Below are 12,623 nucleotides of genomic sequence, written 5' to 3' on the forward strand. Positions count from 1 at the left end.
TGGCATGTGGGATCTTCCCAGACCAGGGCTCAAACCCTTGCCCCCTGCATTGGCAGGCAGATTCTTAACCACTGCACCACCAGGGAAGTACCAGCCAAAGCAATTTTGAAAAGAATAACATTGGAAAACTCACACTTCCCCATTTCAAAACTTACCACAAAGCTACTGTAATCAAGACAGTGTAGTACTGATGTAAGAATAGACATATAGATTGATGGAATAGAATTGAGAGTCCAGAAATAAACCCAAACATTAATGATCAATTGATTTTTAACCAGAATGTCAAGACAATCCAACATGGAAAGAATCGTCTTTTAACATATACTGCTATGACAGCTGGATATCCACATGCAAAAGAATGTATTTAGATACTTCCTCATACCATGTATAAAAGATAACTCAAAATGGATCAAAGACCTACATGTTAGAGATAAAATGATTAAAATATTAGAAACAGATAAGTTGAAATTCATTAAATTGAAAACATTTGTGTTTCAAAGAACTCAAGACAGTCCACAAAATGGGAGAAAACACTTTCAAATCATATATCTAATGTGGGAATTGTACCCAGAATACACATAAATGATTACAACTCAATAACAAAAAGACAAACAACTCAATTAAAAAATGGTCAAAGGAGGGAATTCCCTGGCAGTCCAGTGGTTAGGACTCTGCGCTTTCACTGCCGAGGGCCCGGGTTCGATCTCTGGTTGGAGAACTAAGATCCCACAAGCCGTGCGGCCCCCCCCCCAAAAAAAGAAAAATTGTCAAAGGATTTGAATAGACGTTTCTGCAAAGAAGATATACAAATAGCTAATAACAACATGAAAAGATGGTTAACATTTTTAGTCATTAGGGAAATACAAATCCAAAGCACAATGAGATATTACTTCACACCCTTTAAGGTGGTTACAGTGAAAAAGACAATAACAACGGTTGATGAGTATGTAGAGAAACAGAAACTCATACATTGTTAGTCAGGATGTAAAATGGTGTAGTCACTTTGGAAAACAGTTGGGTGTTCCTCAAACTGTTAAGTATATTTGCCACATGACACAGAAATTCCACTTTTAGATATATACCCAAAAGAAATGAAGAACATACATCCACTCGAAAACTTGTACAAAATTGTTTATAGTAGTATTATCCATAATAGCCAAAAAGTGGAAACAACTCAAATGTCCATCAACTGATGAATGAATAAACAAAATATGGTATATCTATATAATATATTATTCAGCAATGAAAAGAAATGGAGTACTGATACTATAACATAGATGAACATTGAAAACAGTAGGCTAAGTGAAAGAAGGCAGTCACAAAGGACCACATATTGTATGATCCCATTCATATGAAATGTCAAATATGCAAGTCTATAGAGACAAACTAGATCAGTGGTTGACTAGGATGGGAGCTGGGGGAGAGTGGAGAGTGTCTGCTTATAGCTATGGGGTTTCTTTTTGATGTGAGAAGATTATAAGCAGATTGTGGTAATGGTTGCCCAACTCTGAATATAGTCAAACCCACTGAACTGTATAGTTTTAAGTGGGTGAATTTTATAGTATGTTAATTATATCTCAGTAATACCATTAAAATTATCAACTAGTAAAAGCTGGTTAACTATTAGAAGGGGAAAATTGGATATTAAGGAATGCAGAAATGACAAGTGAGAATAAGCAAGGAAGAAATTAAGCACTTAGAATAGGGCTCACCAACCCCTAGTCTGAGATTCAGGCCTTGTTGAAGAGGTTGTAGCTGCCACAGGGACATTCAGGCTGCTGATAGTGAAGAAATTTTCTGGAAGGTGCAGACCTGACTGAGCCAGTTTGTGGGAATAGTCAATTCAGTGGCTGTGAAACTCATTGGAGGGTGCTGGTCAGCTAGAGCTGGTCTACTCCTGCTAAGAGTTAAAGAAACTCACTGGAAGGTGCTGGCAGCCTTGAGCTGGCCCACAGGAAGTTTCCCCACCGAGTGGCAGACAATCTCATAGAGGGTGTGGCCAACCTAGAGCCTACTGGGTGGCTGAGAGAAATTCATTGGTGAGAACTGGTGGGATAAAGCCAGTTAGCAGAACCTGGCCTGGGGGTCCTGCAGAAAAGCTCAGTGGAAGACGCCACAGCCCAGAACTGGTCTGCAAAAAGTGACCTGCTAGGTGGCTGAGAAACTCAGAGGAGAGTGATTGTCACTGGGCTTCCCTAATCCAGTAATAGGGAAAAAACACACTGGAAGCAGGAAGGGATATATATGTATATATATAAAGCAACACCCTTATTGGCCCATACTCTGCCTCAATTGATGCCATTTTCTGTTAGCCTTATCCACAACTCTGTGAGCCCCCTTGATTGGTATCCTAATCTTGTTATGATAATTGAGACTCCCCTGGCTTCTGATATGTAAGTGCTGCTATCAGTGTCCCAGGGTTTAGACTATTAGCCCTAGCTACCATTAGCCCTGGCCAGCAGAACAGGGCTACCAGTGAACTTCTTAGTGATATTTGCTCCCTTCTTACCAGTGCATTTCTAATGGCCTTGGTGATCACACTTGTCCTTTGGGACATAATTCGCTGGTGGGTCTTCTGCCCTCACATAATATATCCACTCCAGCACGCTCACTTCCCTGAGCCTTTTAATTCTCTCCTCCACTATCTGCCATAGCAATTCAGGCATTTCACCCTCAATCAGTGAAGGTCATCACTTTTTCTAGTCTTCCAGGAGCCACCCAATGAGTTTGCATCATCTCCTAGGGTCATTGCCAGAGTATTAAATTATGTATCCTGAGAAGCGCCCTTAAGTTAATAAATTATTCCTTATCCAATCTTATATTCTGGCTTCTTTGCTCAAGTATTCTCAAAATCCAGTTCCATGGTACTCCCTCAGCTCCTGCCAGTACATGGTGCCTAATTCTTCAGTCTCTTTCAGGATGTATTCTTTTCCTCCCTCAGCAGGCCTAGCACATTTATAGCTGATTTAAGCTGCAACTTAACTTTGGTTATTGGCCTAGCAGCCAGGACAGAAGGTAGGGGCATATCCTGAGGGGTATTTCTGTTGCCTTGCAGGGGAGAGGCCTCTGCAGTGTCTTCCCACGCAGGCAGAATGCTATTTCTTTTTTCTTTTTTTTTTTTTTAATTTATTTATTTACTTATTTATTTTTAGCTGTGTTGGGTCTTCGTTTCTGTGCGAGAGCTTTCTCTACTTGCGGCGAGCGGGGGCCACTCTTCATTGCGATGCGCGGGCCTCTCACTATCGCGGCCTCTCTTGTTGCGGAGCACAGGCTCCAGACGCGCAGGCTCAGTAGTTGTGGCTCACGCGCCCAGTTGCTCCGCGGCATGTGGGATCCTCCCAGACCAGGGCTCGAACCTGTGTCCCCTGCATTTGCAGGCAGATTCTCAACCACTGCGCCACCAGGGAAGCCCAGAATGCTATTTCTTAATGAGAGGGGTTAACTCTGCAGACTCTGAGGGTTCAGAGGAGTCTGGGAAGCCAAATAATTGGTGGCATTCCCCATTAACGATGGTTTTACCACCATTCATCACCAGATGTTCTCATCCCATCTGTCAGGGTCTCAGGTTTTTTGAACTAGGACTCTGACCTTGGTATGACAGACCTGTCTTGGTTTAGCATTAAATTATCTTTGCAGGGAATTCCCTGGAGGTCCAGTGGTTAGGACTCAGTGCTTTCACTGCTGTGGGCCCGGGTTTGACCCCTGGTCAGGGAACTAAGATCCCACAAGCCACGCAGCGTAACCAAAAAAAAAAAAAAAATTATTTTTGCAATTCAGCAACTGTATTAAATCCTGAGTTTGGTCTTCAGCTTTTTCTTCTCGCCCACTGCAGGAGATTAGCAATTGGGTCACCACTTTGTACCAGGGATGGTTCATGCCTCAAATACCCCAAGGATGGAGTCCTTATTGTCAACTGGGTGGTGAGTAATCTGGTTCAAAGATGCCATCTTAATGCCTACTTTCTTGAAACTACTCCTGGTACTAAATCTGTCATTTGGGTCTTCTGGGGAGAAGATGCTGAGATGGAATTTGGAGTACAAGAGGTTTATTGGACAGTAATGCCTGGGGGATGGAGCAAGATTGAGTAAGAAAAGCTTTCATACCATAATACAGATCTGATACTGGTGAAAGAAGAGGTTGGTGAGTGGAAGCAGGATTGGGTGTAGAAAGCCTCAGACTTCCATGCATCACTGACAAAGTCAGCCAACTCAATGGATACTTTAGGTTAAAGACTATCCATTAGTTAGAGGAATTCCATGTTGGGCAGAATTGGCCAGACTGAGGGCTGCTTAGGAAGAGCATAGGCTTGGCTCAAAACCCAAGGCATGCCAGATTTTTTCCTGATGGGAGATCCAAACAGTGCACCTCCATTGTTGTCACACGATGGGGCAATATCAAGCAGTGTGACATTCATGTAACTGGAGTCCCTGAAGGGGAGGAGAAGAAGGATAACAGAAAATATATTTGAAGAAAAAATAATAATTGAAACTTTTTTCCTAAATTTGATGAAAACTATAAATACAAAGATCCAAGAAGCAACATGAAGCTCAAGCAGGAAAAGCACAAAGAAAACCATACCAAGACACATTATAATCACATTTTCATCATCACAGGTGATAAAGAGAAAAATTTTATTGCAGCCGGAGGAAAAAAGCACACATTATGTACTGAGAATCAAAGATAAGAATTACTGCAGACTTGTCATCAGAAACGCTGCAAGCCAGAAGAGTGGAATGATATCTTTAAGGTACTGAAGTCATCCTAGAACTCTTTCTCTAGCAAAATTACCCTTCAAAAATGAAGATAAAACAAAGAAAATTTCACAAAAGAGAAGTCTAAGATATGTCATCACCAGTAAAATTGCTCTATCTTAAATGTTAAGAGAAATTCTTCATGTGGAAGGAAAATGATACCAGGTGGATATTAGATCTATACAAAGGAATTAAGAGCACTGGAAATGGTGAGTAAACAAATAAATATATAAAAGTGAAAGGGGGGTATTATGACATTTAAGAATACAGTTATTTTTATAAGTGAGTTTGTGAGTTCATAACCTTCTAGAATTTCAAAATCCTTTCAGATTGCTGTCTTACTCAGCGATCAAGTGCATTCCTCATTTAATTATTAGATTTATCTTAATTAGCTGCTTTATCATTTCAGTGCTGTCTAAAGTACACAGTAGAATAAAAAGCTTTGATATGACAAAGTGTAATACATTGCTGGGACAACCTAAGACCTTGGATATGGCTGCTCACAATGGTATCTCTTTTATTCCTGAGTGTTCATCAATGTCTGCTTTTCTGCCCCTATTCTGTGGGCTGTTTCCCTAGGCTTTTAATCTAGTTTTGCTCTCATCCCACTCTGAACCTCATATCAAATTTAGGGTCCATTTAATAGACATGCAGATCAAAGAGGGTATAATTATATTTAATAAGCAAAGCTAACAACATAATCATGGATAAGAAAGTTCATATCTGTATACATCTCCCATGGTTGGGAGCTCACAAAAAGGAACCATTACATCCCCCTTATCTGTATTTATAAATATCATATATTATCTATATTTAATTTTCTACACATTAAAATTTTAACCAAGGCAATTGTCAAGCACTGACAGTAGACGTCCTAGTTACACTGGGGCACTAGGACCATTGTGGTGGTCTAAATTTTCAGCAGCTTTGTTTTATCCAAGAGTATAATTTTCTTATTTTGGAAGTAGAGTGTTATTTTCTTACATGACTGAAAATACTTTACACCTGTTTTTTTAAATAAAGACATTTATTTGGAGAATATTAGTAGCATATTCTCAGCCTCACCAGATATTAACAGTTCATCAAGTCAGGCAACAGAACATGTCCATGTGAGCTTCTTATAAGGAAATCGATGACCACCTCAACAGCTTCCTCATCTTCTATTTTATTACTGGACGATTCATAATCCAAAATATGAAGTTTTTGGACTTTTTCCTCAAAAGTAGAAGTAGGTAAAATGTCTGAAGCAATGATGTTGACTTCCTTTAAAAATTTTTTTTAATTTATGAAACATTAACTGCATATTTCAGTCTTGTCGAATCTTTTGTGTTATTCTGACTGTCAATAAGAACCAGGGGACTGTGTTGATGATTCTTGATGATTTCAGCAACACTTCCAAAGTACTAGAACAAGAAAACAGATGAATTATAAATTGGCATTTATATTAACAATGAGCTCCACTCCTCCCATCTTCTCCAACTCTTTCAAGTTAGTCAGAGTTAGTAGGTCCCAGATGACATTCTACCCAAAAAAGTCCAATTTAACAATGTCTGTAACCTTTGAGGTGGCAGACGCTGGCCATTCAATAAGACTGAAAACACAATTGACATCCTCAATTAGTATAACTTCTTAGAGAAAATTACTTTATTGAGTTATGATGTAATATTTTAATATTTTGTTTTTTATTTAGTGCCAAGTGTAAAACTGTCATACATTGAATTTCTCTACATTTTTATAAAACATAGATTATCTGTTATGTTGCATGTCTTAGATACAAGGACTGATGTAGTAAATTAACGTTAGAATTTAATGTGAAGAGAGTTATTTCCCAGGTTAATTCATGTTTGTTTTTGTGTTCTTTTTTTTTTGAATAAATAAGGAAACCTTTATAAATCCTCATATACACATTTTTGCTTTAGCTCCCAGTAAGTTTAGAGCTAAATTAGTGCCTAGTTAATAATGACATTTCACGCTAGGCTCTTACTATACGTACGTATTTTTCCGTATATTAATTCCTATTTTCTATTGGCTTTAGTTTAAGGCTATCACAATTTTTTTCTGAAAAATGATCAATGTTTTAAATGAAAGATAAAATAAGTATAACACAGACCAAGAAATGAAATGCATTGATTATACAAAAGTGCTACAAGCTCACGATCATCAGATAAATGCATTTATAGTCATTTTTTTAAAGTGGTAATTGTTTTGCAACACTGCCATATAATTTAGCAATTATAACCAATTGACTTCATTTTCTCTTAGTTTTTCACATAAAGATAAAGATCTGGAATAAAAAATGTTTAAAAGCCTTTATTAATTATTTGGATAGCTTCCAAATATTATATATTAAATAAGTAAAGTATTCAGAATACTAGTCATTTTTCAAATGAAACACCAGTTGTCTTTTAGATAACTGGCTTTTGAATATTAGGTCAAGGAAGAGAGACAGAGACTTTCAAGTACCTTTAGTCCTTATTTCTTACTTTCTCTTCAATCATTCAGCCCTCCTGTACTTGCCAATGAATTTTTTTTATGATACTCATAAAGACATTCATTCTGTTTGTTTGGCACAGCATATTGTTAAACTGAATGCAGTTGGAATTTAAATTTATGGACTAACACCCCAGGAAATGAAATAGTACAACCTCTTTGAAGTGAATTCCAAGTGAAAAAGTGTGTTCTGAACCCAGTAAATATAGGAGAGAGTTGCTTTGCTTACACAAATAAGCATCTCATTCTGTCCTTATACTCTTCTGAATATTTCTGAGGATTGCTTTGTTGCAGAGTTTGGGGATTAAAATGTTTGAAGTAGGGAGTTGAGCTGAGTTGAAATGTTTGAAGTGGGACTGGACTTGAGGCATATTTGTGATTTGACTGAATGAAGGATTGAGCATAACTTAGTTGCAGTTTCCCCTTAACACTTTTTTTTTGGTCTACACTAATTCAGTGTATTTGAGATATTCATACATGGACAGAAAAACAATTGTTTGATAACTCAAAATCCCATGGTCAATAAAATAAAGCAAACAGATCTCAGAGCGATAAAATGCTCAATATGTATCCACATAATGTCAAAACATTTGCAAAAAAAGTTAAACAGTTAATCAACTAGTTCCTTTTTCTACCCATGAATACCCAAACACAAATACAGACAAACAGACTTTTCAACATCTCCACATGGTTGACATCATGTAACCAAAGTTTTCATTTTTCAATTCAGATGTTCAGTATATGGGAGAAATTATCTTTTTATTATAGATAATTTAAGTAAGTGTTTTAAAGGACTCTGTCAGTACTTCCAGATGATATTATAATAATATGTATTTATTTTGGTATCCATAGGCTGGATAATTGGGGAGTGGGGTGAAGCTCTGTTCTATTCATTCTGAGGTAGGGATGAAGATTCTTTAAGCCAAGAAGAACCACTGTTTATCAGAGTTTCCTAGCAGGACAAGGAAGACCAGAGCCCCTCTGAGAGCTCAAAATTTATCTGAGTGAATTTCAGTACCACTAAAAAGGACAGCTCCCTCACCCACCCTTAAGCCTCTTATAGAAGTACTGGACCCCTGGGGAGGCTTTTTTTTAAAATTTTTTATTATTTATTTATTTATTTGGCTGCATTGGGTCTTTCGTTGCTGCGCATGGGCTTTCTCTAGTTGCAGCGAGCGGGGGCTACTCTTCATTGCAGTGCACTGGCTTCTCATTGAGGTGGCTTCTCGTTGCGGAGCACGGCCTCTAGGTGCATGGGCTTTAGTAGTTGTGGCTCGTGGGCTCTAGAGCACAGGCTCAGTAGTTGTGGTGCACAGGCTTAGCTGCTCTGAGGCATGTGGGATCTTCCCAGACCAGGGCTCAAACCCATGTCCCCTGCATTGGCAGGCGGATTCTTAACCACTGCACCACCAGGGAAGTCCCTGGGGAGGCTTTAGAATGTAACCATCCATCCAAAGTCACTCTGTCCTACTAGGATCACCACCATATTCTACCACTGATTACTGTTGAGGAGCATATAGTTTAAAAAATTTGTCATATAAAGGTTTCAGTGAGAATGAAGGTTTTTTGTGAGTAAGGAGAAGCAGACAGTTCTGTTAAAGTTTAACTGGTGTGAAATGATAATGCAATCTATATTTTAAAACCCGTTTGGTCTTGATCAGTGTTTCGTGTTTTCAGAGTTTTGCATTTTCTAACTATCTGAGACTTTATTAAAAGCAAAATAAAACTCCAAACTATAAAACTCCTCAAAGAAAACATAGGGAGAAGGCTTCATGAGACTGCATTTGACAATGATTTCTTGGATGTTACACCAAAAGCACAGGCAACAAAACAAAAAATAGACAAATAGGACTACATTAAACTATACTACAAAGTTATAAGAGTTCTTTATATATTCTGGATATTAACCTCTTATCAGGCACATAATTTGCAAATATTTTCTCCCATTTCATAGGTTGCCTTTTTACTCTGTTGATTGTGACCTTTGATGAACAGAAAATTTTAGACCATTTTATTATACTATATACAAAAAAATAGACTCAAAATGAATTAAAGATTTAAATGTAAGACCTGAAACCATAAAAATCCCAGAAGAAAACATAAGCAGTATGCTCTTTGACATTGGTCTTAGCAATATTTTTTTGGACATGTCTCCTCAAGCAAGGGTGACAAAAGCAAAAATAAACAAATGGGACTACACCAAACTAAAAAGCTTTTGCATAACAAAGGAAACCATCAACAAAAGAAAAAGGCAACCTACTGAATGAGAGAAGATATTTGCAAATAATATGTCTGATAAGGGGATAATATCCAAAATATATAAAGAACTCATGTAACTCAGTATCAAACAAACAAATAAGCAATCTAATTAAAAAATGGGCACAGGACCTGAGTAGACATTTTTCTGAAGAAGACATGCAGATGGCCAACAGGCACATGAAATGATGCTCAACATCACTAATCATCAGGAAAATGAAAATCAGAACCACAATGAGATATCACATCACACCTGTGAGAATGGCTATTATCAAAAAGACAAGAAACAACATGCTTGTGAGGATGTGAAGAAAAGGGAACCCGTGTGCACTGTTGGTGGGAATGTACATTGGTATGACAACTATGGAAAACAGTATGGAGATTCCTCAAAAAATTAAAAATAGAACTGCCATATGATCCACCAATTCCTCTCCTGGGTACATATCCAAAGAAAATGAAAACACTAATTCAAAAAGATACATACACCCTGATGTTCATACAAGCATTATTTACAGTAGCCAAGATATGGAAGCAAAGTAAGTGTCCATCAAAAGATGAATAGGTAAAGATGATGTGATATATATATATACAATGGAATATTACTCAGCCATAAAAAAGAATGAAATTGTGCCATTTGTGACAATATGGGTGGACCTAGAGGGTATTACACTAAGTGAATTAAGTCAGACAGAGAAAGACAAATACCATATGATTTCACTTATATGTGGAATCTAAAAAACAAAGCAAACAAAATGCCGAGTCAGACTGACTTCAGTAAGCAACAGGATAAAAGATATAGCTTTTACATCATACCAGTCTTTCCTCCTTTCTGTTCTCTCATAGGATATACTGCCCAAACATAGTATTTTATCTCATACTCTATGACAATGTGCAAGCCTTAGACCAGGTACTCTTGTATCCTTTCTCCTCATCTCTGGCACCTAATACAGTATGATGGCATTGTGCTCAAAACATAGTTATAGAGTTGGATTAGAAGAGAAATTACTGACCTCTTCACCAGTTTTCTTTCTGCCCAAAGCATACTGTTTTGTTGCTTCAATAAATCGCACAGGGATATTATATACTCGCTTATTAAAAAATACAACTAGTGTATATGGCTGTTTGGAATCATGGCCAGAGCTTTTCCGAATAAGAAATGATCCATCCTGTTTATTAAAAGAAAGAATAATTATGATTAGTGTTACTTGTGTTTCCATAGGTTAAAAATCAGTTTATGAAAAATACCTATATTATATTCAAAAGTTAATTATTTAGGTATATGATTTTTATTACCAATTAGAGCTTGTTTTATTATTTTGCAAGAAAATACTTCAGTAAAATATATACTTATAGAAAATTCTGAAAGAGGTAAATGCTAGCTTTTTGAGGCACTAAATAAGATCTTATGTTTATAGGCTTTGGAAATGTGTGAAGGGACACATTAAGATCAAACCTAAAGGGCACTCTTGAACTAGGAACCATGTTCACAAGTTGCCTATGAATAAAAAAATATATCAAACAAATTCCATTCAAAAGTGCTATAAGAAGAAAGCAGATATTGGGAATCAAAGCATTTCAGCTGATAAAAATTCTCTCTCCAAAAATTTATGTTGAAGCAGAAAAAAAATTGTAACACAACATTCCAAATTTAATTAAATATCTTGTAAAATATTCTACAATCATAAATTCAAAAATTATGAACAAAAGTAGACAAAAACAGGAAGAAGGAATGCAATAAGAGTTTATCAAACCTGGGAAAGAGCGCTTACCTGGTGGTGCAGTGGTTAAGAATCTGCCTGCCAATGCAGGGGACATGGGTTCAAGCCCTGGTCCGGGAAGATCCCACATGCCACGGAGCAACTAAGCCCATGTGCCACAACTACTGAGCCTGTGCTCTAGAGCCCGCAAGCCACAACTACTGAGCCCACAACTACTGAAGCCCACGCACCTAGGGCCTGTGCTCCACAACAAGAGAAGCCACTGCAATGAGAAGCCCGCGCACCACAACAAAGAGTAGCCCCCACTCGCTGCAACTAGAGAAAGCCCACGTGCAGCAACGAAGACCCAATGCAGCCAAAAATAAATAAATAAATAAATAAATTTTAAAAACAAAAACAAATAAACCCTGGGAAAGAAGTTGAAAAGAAAGACAAACCTGTATCAGAAATGAAGAAGAAATTACAAGATGCCCAAGGGACAATAGCCTTAAATGAAGATTTAATAAATGACTGAAGGAAGGCATGGAAACAACCAAGAAAGAAAGAAAAAAAAGAGAGAGAGAGAGAGGTTAAAAAAAAAAAAAGTACAATAACGTCAGAGTGGTTGGATTGAAAGGAAGACCCCCCCCCAAAGAAAGGTCTAAAATACATGTAATGTGAGTCCTTGAAAAAAAACAAAATAATGAAACAGAACTACTCTTTAAGTCTGTAATTTAAGAAAATGTTTTGGAAATAAGAGAAAACTTAAGTCTACATATTGAAAGGGTTTCCATCTACCTGAAAACATTGACCTGGAAATCTACTCAGAGACATAATCTGGTAAAACTATTAGACTTTAAAAAGAAAAAAATCTGCAGAGCCATCAGATTAAAATATCAAATTACATACAAGGGCAAGAAAGTGACATTAGCATCAGAGTTCTCAGAAGCATCAAGGCAATCCAGTGGAGCAACACTTTTAAAAACTCAAGCCGAGGATTTTACATCCAGCCAAGATTTCCTCCGGGTATCAGGCTATGAAAAACAGTTGCGAATGTGCAAGAACTCAGGGAATAATGTAAGCACAGTCCTTCCTGAGAATCTACTACAGGTGAGCTTCACCAAACAAAAAGAGATAACTGAGGAAGCAACAGGACTGATGGAAAGCATTTAATATATTTCATTGTAGAGCTAGGACTAAACAACGGTGGCAGAAAACAGTATATTCTGGACTTCCCTAGTGGCGCAGTGGTTAAGAATCTGCCTGCCAATGCAGGGGACAAGGGACTCTATCCCTGGTCCGAGAAGATCCCACATGCCACAGAGCAACTAAGCCTGTGCACCACAGCTACTGAACCTGTGCTCTAGAGCCCATGAGCCACAACTACTGAGCCCACGTGCCACAATTACAGAAGCCCTTGCACTCTAGG

The 12,623-nt window shown here is 37.7% G+C and overlaps 2 protein-coding genes across 4 annotated transcripts in view; one reads left to right on the forward strand and one right to left on the reverse strand.

The window, feature by feature from the left end:
* Window positions 1-12,623, forward strand: part of ZNF518A (zinc finger protein 518A) — a 50,204-nt gene that overhangs the window by 29,694 nt on the left and 7,887 nt on the right. The window contains exon 5 of the transcript XR_014248801.1: window positions 3,833-3,920. The gene's annotated coding sequence lies outside the window, so the exon portion shown is untranslated. The remainder of the gene's footprint in view (window positions 1-3,832; window positions 3,921-12,623) is intronic.
* Window positions 4,618-12,623, reverse strand: part of BLNK (B cell linker) — an 83,842-nt gene continuing 75,836 nt past the window's right edge. For all 3 annotated transcript variants that reach the window (XM_082406545.1, XM_082406546.1, XM_082406547.1), the window contains 2 exons: window positions 10,508-10,663; window positions 4,618-6,154 (listed from right to left, as the gene is read on the reverse strand). In XM_082406545.1, coding sequence (XP_082262671.1) covers window positions 6,035-6,154; window positions 10,508-10,663 — 276 coding nt within the window. In that variant the 3' untranslated portion in view covers window positions 4,618-6,034. The remainder of the gene's footprint in view (window positions 6,155-10,507; window positions 10,664-12,623) is intronic.

Source organism: Balaenoptera borealis (assembly GCF_965194805.1).
Source record: "Balaenoptera borealis genome assembly, chromosome: 10".
Taxonomy (NCBI): domain Eukaryota; kingdom Metazoa; phylum Chordata; class Mammalia; order Artiodactyla; family Balaenopteridae; genus Balaenoptera; species Balaenoptera borealis.